The 16,236-nt window shown below is 38.8% G+C and overlaps 1 protein-coding gene across 1 annotated transcript; it reads left to right on the plus strand.

The window, feature by feature from the left end:
* Positions 1–1,987: 1,987 nt before the first annotated feature.
* cops2 (COP9 signalosome subunit 2) lies at positions 1,988–13,945 on the plus strand. The gene is made up of 13 exons (XM_057854649.1): positions 1,988–2,169; positions 2,561–2,674; positions 3,131–3,208; positions 3,291–3,416; positions 3,531–3,620; positions 7,072–7,149; positions 8,494–8,668; positions 8,752–8,930; positions 9,061–9,113; positions 12,368–12,465; positions 12,554–12,636; positions 12,917–12,975; positions 13,217–13,945. Exons 1-13 carry the CDS (start codon positions 2,116–2,118, stop codon positions 13,359–13,361), a joined length of 1,332 nt encoding a protein of 443 aa, XP_057710632.1. The 5' UTR covers positions 1,988–2,115; the 3' UTR covers positions 13,362–13,945.
* Positions 13,946–16,236: the final 2,291 nt, after the last annotated feature.

The following is a 16,236-nucleotide window of genomic DNA, read 5'->3' on the forward strand; positions in this document are numbered from 1 at the left end:
CAGAGGAGAAGATTCAAAAGGATCACATTTGCCTTTGTGTGCATAAATAAAAGTGTCTTTCGTAACGAATTCTAAGTTGGCAGGAAAAAAAACGCAAGTTTACTCAATATTTAAATAGTCTATATGTTTTTGTGAAATTTATAGAAGCATTTACACAACGAAATAACGCTGGGAAAGTTTGATTAAAAAAAAAAAAAAGCACGGTTTTACAGACACACAGAGGAGAAGATTCAAAAGGATCACATTTGCCTTTGTGTGCGTAAATAAAAGTGTCTTTCGTAACGAATTCTAAGTTGGCAGGAAAAAAACGCAAGTTTACTCAATATTTAAATAGTCTACATATTTTTATGAGAATTATAAAAGCATTCACACAACGAAATAACGGGAGGAGAAGAAGAAAAAGAGGGCTGCGCCACAGCCCTCTGCGCATTTTTTTTTCTTTTCTTTTTTAATAATTTATTAGTCCGGCGCGGCGGCCCGACCCGACCCACCGAAACGTGAATGCTTAACATTTCGGGTCGGGTCGGGTTCGGGCACAAGATCTAACCTCTACGCAGGGGGGACGAGGAGCCCAAATCCGCTTCCTTACCGGAGTAACGTCACAGACAAGCGCAGTTGTAATCGAGAGAGCAGAGAGATAGGACATAACATAACAATGGCTGAAACGGAGAAAGAGGGAGCGAGAAATATTATAGATATAAGATAGGCTAGGCCTACATTTTACTTGTGTTCTACATTGCAATTTAGTTGATGTTTTGTTTGCAACTGAACTGATCCCTGGATTGATATTGCGATAAAGATGCTGCTGCACTACAATATTTTCTTTGTCGTTTTCTTTAATATTTACTTGAATATTTTTATTGATGGGTCGTTGTGACTAAACTACAGTGACTGTTATTACTGATTTTGCACAGGAGTTCAGATGTTGCACTGTGTGAAAGGCTGCTACTGTGTGTAAAAAAAAAGAAAAAAAAAGAGAGAAAGCCCTGGTCTCATTCAAAGCACTAATTAAATGCTGTGATCTGATTTTTTTTTTTAAAGATATATATGAAAGTATACTATTTTCATTTGACTTCAACCAGGAGTGACACAAGAGCCAATAAAAAGTTGTTTAATGTCTGTCCGCTTGTGTTGGCTCATGATTCACGAAAAATATGCTTTGCTTTAGAATTTTAATGCATCCCAGGCTTTAATGCATCGCAATGCATTGCCGAATCGAACCGAATCGTGACCCTCTGAATCGAATCGAATCGTGGCCTTCCGAATCGTAATCGAATCGAATCGTGAGGGCGGTGTCGATGCACACCTCTAATATATAATATCAAATAAAGGTGGTTTGAATATGCTACGTGACTAATGTGGTCAACAGGAGAGGGAAACACATGCAAAAAGTATTTTGAGGCAATTAAAAGCTAATAAAAGACTCAATAAAAACACAAATAGTAAGTACTCAGCTCGCCGCGTATAACTGATGAGCGTATGTCTTGGACGTCTCGCTGTGTAGAAGGAATTGCAGTAACCCGATACTATTCGTTGAGTGACATTTTACGTAATCACCCCGAGCGTCCATAAAATATGGCGCCCTCCGTAGGTCAAAACATGTACTAAATATTATATATTTTTTTAAATCAATGGCAATTTTTATGGATTTTCTAATAACATATTTCAGGAAAAGAGAACAATTATGGCTTTTTAGAGCCTACTAGTCTTTAAGTCCGAGGTTCCCTTTTAACAAAAAACGTTTTTTAAGAATGATCAAATCTAGCCAATTGCTCGACAAAGGGTTAAAAGTTTTAAGTGCCAATTTTTGAATAGCTGTCCACTGCAGTGTCACTACTCCTGACAGGATTAAAATTGATCTGACGTGTATTACCGTCACCGGCAGCAAATTCTAACCCTTAAAGGGCCCTCCTTGAACTTTATAGGGAACCCCAACCGTCAACAACACCGGACGGAGATCATAATGATACAACAGCGCCATCTATCGACGGACGCTGGCCTGTGGCGCCTCTTTACCAGCCGGACGCCACCTCCTCTAACCCTCCCTTCGCAGCAAACACAGTACAGGCCGGGCCAACTATTCGTCTCTGAACAAGGACAACACGGACCCTAACAATGTCTGACATGGAGGACGATTTCATGTGTGACGATGAAGAGGACTACGACCTGGTATTGCAATTAATATGAGCTTAGTAGCGCCTCTTATCTTGAGTACAACCAGAAAGCAGCGAGAATGCGGGTTAGCTAACGTTAGCCTGGTAGGTAGTTAGCCTCTTGGGCTAATATATTCTACAAGCTGGCCACGCACACATCCGGCTAGTTGTTACTGTCAAACATTTGACTCCCAAAATTAAACAAGTATGTTACAGGATAGTTTGTGAAACTTGCACGCGTTTTGCCCGTCAAGTGACTGAAACTCTAAATTACAGCCGGCTAGTTAGCAAATACGTTGCCTGATTTAAACGGACGCTCGGAGTAGATGTCCGCAGGAAGTGGATGAATGATAAGAGCAACTTGAGCTGATAAAGTTTGTGATGTTGCACCATGTGGTACCATTCAGGAATATTCGGAAGACAGCAATTCAGAGCCAAATGTTGACCTGGAGAACCAGTACTATAATTCCAAAGCATTGAAAGAGGATGATCCCAAAGCAGCGCTCAGCAGTTTCCAGAAGGTGGGGTTCTCATTTTAACTCATTGCTTGCCATTGACAGAGATATACGTCTAATTCATTCAAGATGGGAGCACTGGCTGTAAATATTCATGTTTTGCCGCCATTGATGGCGCTAAACGTCCATCCATTTTGACTGGGAGGGGTGAATATGAATTGGATGTCTCGCGCCATCAGTGGTAGCCAAAGAGTTAATGCTTAAGATCACCCCCCCCCCCCCCAAACACACACACACACACACGTTATTGATGGTGTTAAACGTTAAAAGAGTGAGGGCTGGCAGCAAATGCACCAAGTGTTCATTTGCTACCACCTACCCAGTTTAAATGGATTGGACATCTAATAATCAGTAGAAGGATGAAAAGAGCCACATAATTTTATGCATATCACTGTCAATGGTAGCCAATGAGTTGATGTTCTCTTGATTTTTCCACTAACATTTAACGTTTTGTTTGATCAGGTACTGGAACTTGAAGGCGAGAAAGGCGAATGGGGGTTCAAAGCACTGAAACAGATGATTAAAATAAACTTTAAACTGGTAAATCTCACACCAACCCGTAACATGGAGCTGATATAAGCACTCTTGCTCAAAATCCTTGTTTATATGTGTCGTCATGCAGACTAATTTCCCAGAGATGATGAACAGATACAAGCAATTGCTGACGTACATAAGAAGTGCTGTCACCAGGAACTACTCGGAGAAGTCCATCAACTCCATTCTGGACTACATCTCAACCTCCAAACAGGTACAATTGATAGTTGTATTGAGTTCATTTTGCCTCCACTTATAAATTTTGAGGCACCACACTATGTTGTCGCTCTCTAAATTACATTCTGACGTGGGTTTCATATGTCACCAGATGGATTTATTACAAGAATTCTACGAAACGACTCTGGAAGCTTTGAAGGATGCGAAAAATGATAGACTTTGGTTTAAAACCAACACAAAGGTACTTTATCTTTCTCATGCTATTAGAGTTCACAATATTAGTAGGGGTCGGACTTAAAATACATTACGCAAATTTATCTAATTGTTGTGTAATTTCTGGTCTATAAGGTGCGCCTGACTATAAGCTGCACCCTCCAAATTTCACAAGAAAACTTTTTTTTTTTTCCAAATATAAACCACATTGGACTAAATCGTAGATGTTCACATTGTATAACAGCATTTATAGCCCAAAAAATATGCAGCCCATTAGCCTGTAAAAATCCTTATACTCTATAACTCACACTGAACTGTAGACCACTGGGTTCAGAATGAGAAGGTGGGGGGTGGGGGAGTGTTCATAGTCCAAAAATTACAGTAATTAGTAGGGATGGGACGGCACACTTAAATTCACAACACAATGCGTAATGATACAATATAAAGAAAGGTTGTTTAAAAAAAAAAAACATATAAGTATAACACCATTTACCGTAATAAAATCTGACAAACTACAGTACTGTATAAAGGAGCCGCAAAATGGAATGGCGACTGCCTGTCATCTCACATTGTCTGGATTTCAGGCTATGAAAGAACGTCACCTAGGGCTAGTGAAATACATTCCAAAAACGTTTAAAGCCAAACACTAGGAACTACAACTATTATTTCTAAATAAATTTGAATAAAAAAAAAAAAAGAAGTAATTTTATCACTTGTTGCATTTTGTTTATATAGTAAAACAGGCACATGCATATTTTGTTGAACAAATAGCCATAGAATTCTTTATACTTTTGGCCTCTTGGGCTTCATGACCGCTTGATAACGCCATACAGCAAATTAACCACATTAAAGCTTTGACCAAATAACGTCAACATTGCTGTTAGTTGCTACTGTGCCTCATGCCTCCCACCCAGCATGCAATGCAGCGCTGAGGATATAAATCACTTTCAAAGTTCATGTTATTTGCTAATTATTTATTCCTTTGCTGTTCCAGTTCTTTCATTATGTGCTGGTTATGCTATTTAGTTTATTACGTGATAATTTTAGTTTCATTTTGAAATTGTTAGGTCCCAATTTGGGTAGGTGACATTTCTTGTTTTTTTGTTGTTGTTGTTGTTTTTTTATAAAGAATAAAGAGACAGTAGCTTTAACTGCTGTATTTTATTTTATTCAGAACATCATATTAAGAATTAGTTTTACCTGCAGTCTCTTTTTGTTATGAAAAAAAAATCAAGAAATAACACCTATCCAAATTTTTCGGGGAACCTTTAATGTATAATGTTTAACAATGCAAGAGTGTATAAGAATAACTGGACAGTAGATAATACATTGGTACCTCTACTTACAAAAGTAATTGTTTCTGGAAGTAGTTTCGTAAACTGAAAATTCCGTAAATAGAGACGTTTTCCATATGAATGCGCTAATAGGCTAATACGTTCCCGAGCCCCCCAAAATTCAGACATAAATCTTTTATTAAGCATGAAATTGCATCAAAACATGGAACAAATACTGTACATGTTACAATTAGATTATTGCTTAATAAACCTAAGATGAGAGTTGTGCATGATGTAAAAACAAAGAATAGAGTCAATAATAAAAATTAATACACGCACGTGATGTTGTCCGTACACGAGGGGCGAATGAAAAGGACGCTGGGATAGACAAATATAGTAGAGGTCCCTCTTAGACAATTGGATGGTAGGAAGATGCTAGGCAATAGCTAATGGCAGACCAGCTAAAAGTTTATTTCATTCAGTAAACTCTGGGAGCTGCGAGTAGCAGCTCATACTGTATTTTTGCCTTTCGTATCCTGACATTTCTTTCATAACAAGAGGCATTATTTTCCCATTGAGGTGTGTCGTAACCTGAAAATTCTGTATGTGGAGACGTTCGTTAGTAGAGGTATCACTGTGTATGTATATGTATATGTCACACTTTTCTTTTTTTTTTTTAATTTGGCATATACATGTGTTGTTATACTGTATTTCATGTCTATGACAAGAAATGTTAATGATTTTAGTTTTAAAGCAACACTTGGTAACTTTTCAACCCATATAAAATATTTTCATAACATTTGTGATGATATGTCGACTGACAACTGGTTAAATGACACCTCTTTTAAATCTTGAGGGGGTCTGTATCGCTTTCACCAGCATTAATTATCTTTGAGGAGGGTAGTAGGAACGCTGCCACACAAAAAAACTACAAAGGTGCCGACTGCTTTACAGCATACATCACTTCCCCCTTTCTCCATTCGTTATAAAGACAGAAGTCGTTGTGAAGGCTGTCGCGTGAATTCTGCAAAGATGGCAGAGCAACAAAAGAGAAAAAGTATTGTCAGATGAGGCAAAGAAAAAGGTTAGGATAAAAATGACAGTAAAGAATAAATATAGGCCCAGCTTTCACTCACTGGCGTGACACCCCCCCCCCCCCCCCCCCCAAACCAAACTTGAGTTTTGGAGGACCGGTGAGGGAATACGGTACAAAATCTTAACGTTTCTATTTTCAACATTCTCACATGCTGTTGTTTAGCCACAACTGGATTCATTACCTCATTACTATTTATCCTTCACATAGCCGCTGGAAACAGAAATGTTGTTTAATCCATCTGCAGGCAACCGGTAGATCAGGATTTTACGACACTGTGATCTGGTCCTTGTAAGAAACGCAGTCTTCCTTAAGGCAAAACACTACCACTTTTGTCCACCTGCATCAATAAAATCGGCCAAAACCGAAAAGTTACCTAGTGTTGCCTTAAGCAAATGGATGCTAATTTTTGGTGCAATCCTTTCTATATTAGTATTATTCCAGGGGCATGTTTTAAAAACAGATTTATTTAGTATGTTTAAATTTCCTTGTGTCTGTATAATGCAATTGACCTCAACTGGCATACCTTGGGTCTCTAGCCTTTACGTCATTACCTGGTCTTTCCTTTGGAAAGATCAGGTAGTGAGATTCTACGGCCTCCCCCTATATGTTATTCTGTTTTTTTTTTTGAATGGGAATCCTTCGGCGCGCTGCGCAGCCCGAACCGCTTGACCGATCGGCACCATTCAAGTATCGACACGTCCGGAATTTTCGCGCGACGCAGGGACTTTTTCAAAAATCCCCCAAAAATTTTCCGTTTGCCCGTAAACGGCAATTTTCTGGAAAAAAAAAAAAAAAAAGCAATTTTCAAAACGCTACTTGTCCTACAATTTTTGACTAAATCGCATAATTTGGGCATCAAAAATTCCGGGACGGTGAGGGGCATAATTATTATATAATATTGAACACACTTGCTTCCATGTTTAGATGTCCGGCAGCGCCATTGCAATTTGTAACAAAAGTTCTGTGTTGCTTGGAACACAAACTGCGATAATAATGATCTTTTTTTAATGTGTTTTGCGTTCCGTAATTAATCATAATTAACATGTTAAAGTCCTGCCTTGATTTTTACTAAATCAAACGAGCAGTAATGTTTTTTTGCTCTACTCTAGCTAGGGAAGTTGTATTTGGAGAGAGAAGAGTACGGAAAGCTGCAGAAGATCTTGAGGCAGTTACACCAATCTTGCCAGGTGAGCAGACTCTCACTACATGAGAGGTGTAATGGTTTCACATCTTATTCATTATTAGTCATTTTTGATTCTCATTGGCATTCACAACTCTTTCTCATATTTTTGTGGACATGCGAATACTAGTAGATGTATTCAAGCCATGTTAACGATCTCAGGTAATGGAAAAAAAAAAACGTGTTTCCTCAAATAGTACCCATCATAACCCGGACTTAACCCATTCGTGGTCCTTGATTGATATAAAAGTCCAATTTTAACTGGGAGGGCTGGCAGTGGACATTCACAGCGAATTAGTTAATTATTCATTTAAAATGTATTGCACATTAAAGGGTAATGGTAAAGCCGTAACGATACGCGTGTCAAAACCGAAATCAGTCACAATCCTGTCTCGTGGAGTGAGACGATAGAATCGTAGCAGTCGACTGACCTGTGAGATTGGAAAAACAATAAGTATTATACCACAACGAATAGATGAGACAGCTAGCAGGGAGAGAATGAAAGTCTCGAAATCTTAATATCCTTGCACTTTCTCCTAAATTTTAGTCAATGCCATTATATTTTTCATCCACTCGCAGCTAAATTTGGCCTTTTCATTAAAAATATTCTCATCAACTAGTTTTGTTGCTGACAAGTGATAAATGTCCACTTTGCGGAAGACGGAATTATTTCACATTGTTTAACATTTGACCAAAAGCTTCATAATGAAGACATCAAATCTAACATTGTCAAAATTAAGTCGCTAAGCAATATGAATTAGAAGATTCTCCAATGTGCTCTGTGCTCTTTAAAGCTGTTTAATGGTGAAGTTGTTTTACAGGACATTCTTACCGTGCTAATTCCGGTTTCACAAGAAGAGCGTCCCAAAGTTTTAACATTACAGCAGTAGCTGAGTGCCATTGAAAGACTCTACTCTGCATAAAGCCTAAAGCCTCATGTTTTATTTTTTAAGCAACGTATGCTATATTATATTACTGAGAAAAAGGTATTAATTACAACTACCTATGTGCTACATAATTTATGCTGTTTTTTTCAAGACATTTTCAGGGACAAAGGTTCATTTGTTCATTAATGGTTTTACGTAGAGGGGAAAAATAATGTAGTTTAAATCAGTTTTGATGTTAAAGCTGCCAAATTGTTTTCTTTTCTTCTTGAGTTTTGGCTTAAAGCGACCCCCCCCCCCCCAAGTAATTTAAGTAAAATATTTTTCACATTTAAAAAAAATCATCTCGCGTATCAAATCATGGGTCAAGAATCATGACGCGAATTGTATCGTGAATGTTTGTATCATAACAGCCCTATTAATTTAAAAATTACTAAAAGATATGCATTTTGACATATTTGTCACAGACAGACGATGGCGAGGATGACCTGAAGAAGGGGACACAGTTGTTAGAGATCTACGCTCTGGAAATTCAGATGTACACAGCACAAAAAAACAACAAAAAGTTGAAAGCCCTGTACGAGCAGTCGCTCCACATTAAATCTGCCATTCCTCATCCACTTATAATGGGCGTAATTCGAGGTAAGTGCTCGTCTAGTCAGCAACTTGCATGTTAACAAAGCTTCTTTCTGATGAGTGACGTGCGCTGGTTTGCTCCTGAACAGAGTGCGGTGGCAAAATGCATCTGAGAGAGGGCGAGTTTGAGAAAGCTCATACAGACTTCTTTGAGGCCTTTAAGAACTACGACGAGTCCGGAAGCCCGAGACGGACGACGTGTTTGAAGTACCTGGTGCTTGCTAACATGCTAATGAAGTCAGGAATCAATCCTTTTGACTCGCAAGAGGTGTGCTATCAAATTTATGAAGCCTTTTGATTTTAGATGGCATCAATTTCCTTTTGGTTGTTCTGTGGCAAAAACAAAATTGTAGATCTTGTTTTTAAAATCTTGGTATTTCTTTTTCCCCCCTTTAAAGGCCAAACCATACAAAAACGATCCAGAGATATTAGCAATGACAAATTTAGTAAGGTAAGAATATTGTTTTATTTAACCAACCTTTGTTTACCTGTGTAATACAAGTGAAATCTGTTTGCAATTTTATAAGCGTTTGGAATGGTCAAGGTTGTCCATTAAGGCTACATCTACACTAGGACGGACGATGGCCGTAAACGTGTAATTAGTTGGACTATATGGCATGTCTGCTACACTTGTATGCCTATCATCCGGATGAGTTGTTAGATGGATAATGTTGGTGGGTAAAATTACGCGCCGCTTAATATGGACTGCTGTCTCCGTACAACACTCCTATACTAAGGAAGTGACATCATGCAGTCGCCATTTTTAGTGCGGCATGACGGCATCGTAAACAATGAAGGTGGACGATCACGACGTGGCATTCCCGCTCCTCTTTTCTTTCCTACACATTTTTCTTGAACTTTCAAACTACGTTGCAATAATATGCTTCAATTCAGTGCCCATTTGTGGTCCTCTAATCGCAGACGTCGCGGAGATTAGCGTTTTTTACAGAGCTCGTCTCCCGCGTTGTCTTCGATCAGCCAGCTGCAGAGCTGGCCCCTCCCAACTCAATGCCGACTGAACATGAGTATACTAGTATAAAAATGCTTAGAGGAAAATTAAACCCCTAAAAGTGACCTGTGTGGTACCCCCTGTCAAAGAGGCGCGCAATCAGTTTTTTTCCATGACATTTCTGCCTGTCAAAACTGTCGCCACTTCCAGGATCGCCACTGTTATGCACAAGCAGTCCTGGTTGCGGCTTCCAGGAAGTATACGCAGCGCCACACCATATGTTCTATTTATTTTTTTCCAAGTGGTGAGAGTGCAACTGAGCATCGATTGTAACATCCCAAGTAACGATGTCAGGCTTATTTCAATCACAACTCTGCGACTGCTTGTAAAAACCGAGCAAGCTCTCCCTTCACTCTTGCTCCTGCGTGATGCGTTCAATTGAGTTCACGAAAAAAACAGTGATCACAAAATAATGACAGTCAAGAAGATGTAGTAATTTCGAAATTTGCCGCCGGCGAGTATTGAGTTTCCGGTTCAGAGGTAAACTGCGTGGGCGATGATGTAACATATGAGGCTGCTCCTTTCTACGGATGCGTAGTTTACGCAAATGCAGGCGTACCTTGGAGAAGCTGGGGGGACCTTAAAGCACCTTAAACGTAAGTGTGGAAAGGTATAAAAATAGTCGACAAAATACCCTGCGGAAAATTATCCGTCCAAGTATAGACGTAGCCTAAGTCTTTGTGCAGTAATAAGCATAAGCATTTGTGATCAAAAGAATCTGTAAAATTTATTACAAGAAAATTTAAATATTTTTTGCAACGTTACAGTATATTCCTTTTTATTTTTATTTTTTTAAAGCTTCCCTCATGCCCACCATGATTTTGAATTTTTCATGACGTAACAAGATGGATCTCAATTAATTCTAAATCTTAAAAAAAACATACAGTGGGGCAAATAAGTATTTAGTCAACCACTAATTGTGCAAGTTCTCCCACTTGAAAATATTAGAGAGGCCTGTAATTGTCAACATGGGTAAACCTCAACCATGAGAGACAGAATGTGGAAAAAAAAAACAGAAAATCACATCGTTTGATTTTTAAAGAATTTATTTGCAAATCATGGTGGAAAATAAGTATTTGGTCAATACCAAAAGTTCATCTCAGTACTTTATTATGTACCCTTTGTTGGCAATAACAGAGGCCAAACATATTCTGTAACCCTTCACAAGCTTTTCACATACTGTTGCTAGTATTTTGGCCCATTCCTCCATGCAGATCTCTAGAGCAGTGATGTTTTGGGGCTGTCGTTGGGCAACACAGACTTTCAACTCACTCCACAGATTCTTAAGGGGTTGAGATCTGTAGACTGGCTAGGCCACTCCAGGACCTTGAAATGCTTCTTACAAAGCCACTCCTTTGTTGCCCTGGCTATGTGTTTGGGATCATTGACATGCTAAAAGACCCAGACACGTCTCATCTTTAATGCCCTTGCTGATGGAGGAGATTTTCACTCAAAATCTCGCGATACATGGCCCCATTCATTCTTTCCTTTACACAGATCAGTCATCCTGGTCCCTTTGCAGAAAAACAGCCCCAAAGCATGATGTTTCCACCCCCATGCTTCACAGTGGGTATGGTGTTCTTCGGATGCAATTCAGTATTCTTTCTCCTCCAAACATGAGAACCTGTGTTTCTACCAAAAAGTTCTATTTTGCTTTCATATGACCATAACACATTCTCCCAGTCCTCTTCTGGATCATCCAAATGCTCTCTAGCGAACCACAGACGGGCCTGGACGTGTACTTTCTTCAGCAAGGGGACACGTCTGGCAGTGCAGGATTTGAGTCCCTGGCGGCGCATTGTGTTACTGATAGTAGCCTTTGATACTGTGGTCCTAGATCTCTGTAGGTCATTCACTAGGTCCCCCCGTGTGGTTCTGGCATTTTTGCTCACTGTTCTTATTATGATTTTGACGCCAGGGGGTGAGATCTTGCATGGAGCCCCAGATCGAGGGAGATTATCAGTGGTCTTGTGTGTCTTCCATTTTCTAATAGTTGCTCCCTCCATTTTCTAATAGTTGCTCCCACAGTTTATTAGTTCACACCAAGCTGCTTACCTATTGCAGATTCAGTCTTCCCAACTAGGTGCAGGGTACAATTTTGTTTCAAGTGTCCTTCGACAGCTCTTTGGTCTTGGCCATAGTGGAGTTTGGAGTGTGACTGACTGAGATTGTGGAAAGGTGTCTTTTATACCGATAATGAGTTAAAACAGGTGCCACTACAGGCCTCTCTAATCTTTTCAAGTAGGAGAACTTGCACAATTGGTGGTTGACTAAATACTTATTTTCTCCACTATACAAATATTGTTAAGGATTGCTCAATAGTTCTACTTAAAAGTAGGTACATAAGCTTTTTAATACTTTTTACAGATTCTACCACAAATACTTGTAAATGCACACAGACTTAGACATCATGTATATGATAGTGAACCTTCGCATAGTCACAATTTGGGAATTGCCAATTTGCAGATTTTTGGGGAAGTTGTACTCTGGCTCAATGTGGTGATATCTTGGTGTCAAGCAAGAAGAGTGGTGCCTTGACTATCCAGTTCCTGCTTACCCCTTAATATACTCTTATCTCAAATTGTTTTGTCAATGTCTTGTTTTTATTTTGCGTCACGATTTATAGCTATGGAGATACTTTTTATTGGTCCGGTAACTGTATAATAGGTTGATAAACCTTTTATCTGTTCCTCCAGCGCCTACCAGAATAATGACATCACTGAGTTTGAGAAAATATTGAAAACAAATCACAGTAACATCATGGACGATCCCTTCATTAGAGAGCACATAGAAGGTGAGTGTTGATCGTGACTCATGGCAGCGACTGTTACAGTTCACCTAGAATGTGTTGCCAATCCAGTTATGATTTTGTTTTTTTGCAGAGCTGCTGCGGAATATTAGAACTCAAGTACTTATCAAACTCATCAAACCATACACAAGAATACACATCCCTTTCATTTCGAAGGTAAAATGACTGCATCGGAACTTTGTTGTCTATGGCTGTTTTTCTGTTAATGTCGAACAACAGAATGAGCAACAATGACAAATATGAGTTTTTCTATGATTCAAATTGTGTCACTTGATAGAAAAAAAAATCAGAATTGTGTGACCTGAAACCTGTTAAGATTAACCCCAGCATAAGAAATTAGAACAACATGTCATTATCATAATCACAGTTTAAAAATCCAAAGCAAACAATTTTTTGACTTGCTGAGTGATAATTGCGTCTTTGCTTTATGTTTCAGGAGCTAAATATCGATGTTTGCGATGTGGAGAGTCTGCTGGTGCAGTGTATTTTGGATAAGTACGTGCCCACTCTGTTTACCCGCTTGACCGGAAGTGTCAAACTCATTGTTGTTGTCATTATGGTTTCTCTCTTGACTGTAAAATCATAAATGGATCATGGCCTCAATATCAAGATAAATCTACACATAAATTGATGGATGACTAGTTTTCAAATTAGGAGTCAAAGAATAGTTGTTTATTTGAAAGATTTTATTGGCTTCCACTTCAAGCGACTTCCTTTCTTTTTGTGTCCTCCTCAGCACAATCCACGGGCGAATTGACCAAGTCAACCAACTACTAGAACTCGACTACCAGAAGAGGGGAGGGGCTCGTTACACAGCTTTAGACAAATGGACAAATCAGCTGAACTCTCTAAACCAGGCTATTGTGAGCAAGCTCACATGATGCCTCTGGGGGAAAAAAATCAAGAGACAAGTAAAATGGCATGTTTGAATACATCCATCGAGTATGCTACCGTGCTTCGGAGACGAGAGACGCCACTCGTTTTGGAAAAACGCCACAGATTTTCAAGAAGAGCCCCGAGATTGAGTTGTATTGTCCTGATGAGAGGAAATCACTGACACTTGTTTTTCATGTACCAGATTGGCAGATCCTTCCATGTGCAGATATATTGGTTGTTCAAATGTGTATGAGAAGACATACACAGTATTTTAATGTAAACTGTTGCCTGTTGGTAATAAACTCCTGTCAGCACTTATTACGTTGAACTTGGAAGTTATATCCAGTTGTCTCACTGGTGTGGACAAGGGGGGTATGAGGTTATTCATCTGAGTACCAAGGTGTTGGGAGTTATTGTATTTAACAAATTACCAAATTCATGCTATGTCATGTCTTAATGTTTGAGTGACACCTCTTTGAGCAATGAGCAGCCATTCACTGACTGAAATCTGATACTTTTGGAAGCCTTAGTCTCATTCCTTGTATGCACACAAGGCTATCAAATAAACATTCAAACAGCTTGCCATACTTAACTGAATTAATAGTGCTGACACAATGGTGTTTTTTTTCCAATGTAATTTTAGTTTTGAATAAGCTTGACCTCTTGCTTTGATATTCTATAGATATGGGAAAATTCCCAAATACATGAGTAAATATATATTAGAGAAGCTTTCTTAAACATCTCAGTCTCCTAGGCACTTTCATTGGTGGTAGATGTTTGCAGACTCCCTATAACTAAGTTAAGGTGTCATTGGTTAATTCTGAACTATTTTGTTCTAATTTTTTTTTTTCTCGCCAGGTTTTAAATTTGTATAGGTCATAGTTCAAGTTATTGTACATACTCTTGTAGCAATTTTTTAAACATCCTTAAAATATGTGAAAATATTCCAATTAAAAGAATAGATGTTAATAAATACAAAATAATTCAAGGAAATTTTGAATTTAAAAACCTGGGATTGGGTCTTTAAAATGTTTTTATTTTAATTATTAACTCGTTGGTTGCCACTGACTGCTATCAGCGATTTTTCGATCGCTGCCACTCCCCACTCAAATTGGATTTGACCTCTATAACTAATGGTAGTGAATGAATTAAGGGCTACAAACAACAAAATAATCCAGAGGTATAAGGATAGTGCAAAAATAATCCTATATGCATTGTTTTATCCTATATATTTTTTACACTCCTGAAACAAACTTTGCAAAGCAAAAAGAAAATGTCCATCGACAGCAAAAAAAATCACAACCAAGATTTCTCAATGTATCGCACTGGATGCGCAACTTTGTTTTATATAAATTCACGTAAAATGTAATTTGTTTGCAGCCTTATTTTTTATGGTGCAACAGATTTGCAAAAAAAAAAAAAAAAAGATTTGTGAATTAGTATTATGTTTTTGCTTTATTAAATATTAAAACCACTGCTGTAACCAAAATAAGTTTGCTTAATTCAAATTGCGGAAAGACGGACATTTGAATTTTGAATGTACTTTTTTACTTCTTAACCCTTTCATGCACGAATTATACTTTTTTTTTTTTTTTTATCAAGCTTACAGGCACTTGTTCATTCGCCGCTCCCAGTCAAAAGGAATTGGACAGCTACGTTGTCAATGGCACAGAAAGATGGGCATTCACGGCAATTCCTTTCAGTTTAAATTAATTGGACCCATACAAGTTGGACCATTATCTCTGTCAATTGCATCCAATGAGTTATATACTATGAAAAAAAAAAATCTAATTTAGAGTTAATTGAGTATGTTACCAGGGTATATTTGTTTTTATTCATTTAAATTTCATTAATTTAGCTTCTATTAACATTGTATTAATTTATTAATGTATTTATAATCATAAAAATAATATGAAAAAAATACAATAATGATTAATATTTTAAAAACCATATAGTAATATATATATATAACTGGGTGCCATTTTCATGATGTACTCCTGGAGGGATGTAGTTTCCTCCTGGATAGTGGCTCTGATGCTCACTAGTCCTTGGCCTCCCTCTTTCCGCTTTGTGTAGAGCCTCAGGATGCTGGACTGGGTGAAACCCTCCGTGCATTGTAAGGAGCTTCCTTGTCCTGATGTCGTTATCCTGTATCTCTTCCAGCGGCCAGGATACGATGCCGGCAGGGTATCTGATTACTGGTAGAGCATAGCTGTTAATGGCCTGGATCTTATTCTTGCCATTCAGCTGACTCTTGAGGACCTGCCTCACCCTCTGTAAGTATTTGGTTGTGGTAGACCTCCTAGTTGCTTCCTCATGGTTCCCATTTGCCTGTGGGATCCCCAGGTATTTGTAGCTGTCCTGCACATCAGTTATGTTGCCTTCTGGTAGTTCAGCCCCTTCAGTTGAGATTACCTTACCTCTTCTGGATACCATTCGCCCACACTTATCAAGTCCGAATGACATCCCGATGTCATTGCTGTATATTCTTGTGAGGTGAATCAGGGAGTCGATGTCACGCTCGTTCTTGGCATACAGCTTTATATCATCGATGTAGAGGAGGTGACTGATGGTTGTTCCACTTCGGAACCAGTACCCAAAACCAGTCTTGGTGATGATCTGGCTGACGGTGTTTAGGTCTATGCAGAACACCTGGGGTGACAGAGCATCTCCTTGGTAGATACTGCATTTGATGCTCACATGTGCAACTGGCTTTGAGTTGGCTTCACGAATTGTCTTCCACAGCCCCACTGAGTTCTGGCGGAAGGTCCTTAGTGTCCTGTTGATCTTATACAGCTTCAAGCATTCTAGTATCCATGTGTGTGGCATTGAGTCATAGGCTTTCTTGTAGTCAATCCAGGCAATGCACAGGTTGGTGCT

This window comes from Corythoichthys intestinalis, chromosome 1 (genome assembly GCF_030265065.1).
Source record: "Corythoichthys intestinalis isolate RoL2023-P3 chromosome 1, ASM3026506v1, whole genome shotgun sequence".
NCBI lineage: Eukaryota > Metazoa > Chordata > Actinopteri > Syngnathiformes > Syngnathidae > Corythoichthys > Corythoichthys intestinalis.

Coding starts and splice junctions, on each gene's coding strand:
- cops2 (XM_057854649.1), top strand. CDS start 2,116: ATGTCTGACATGGAGGACGATTTCATGTGTGACGATGAAGAGGACTAC. Junction 2,675..3,130: donor CGCTCAGCAGTTTCCAGAAG/GTGGGGTTCTCA, acceptor TTGTTTGATCAG/GTACTGGAACTTGAAGGCGA. Junction 3,209..3,290: donor TTAAAATAAACTTTAAACTG/GTAAATCTCACA, acceptor GTCGTCATGCAG/ACTAATTTCCCAGAGATGAT.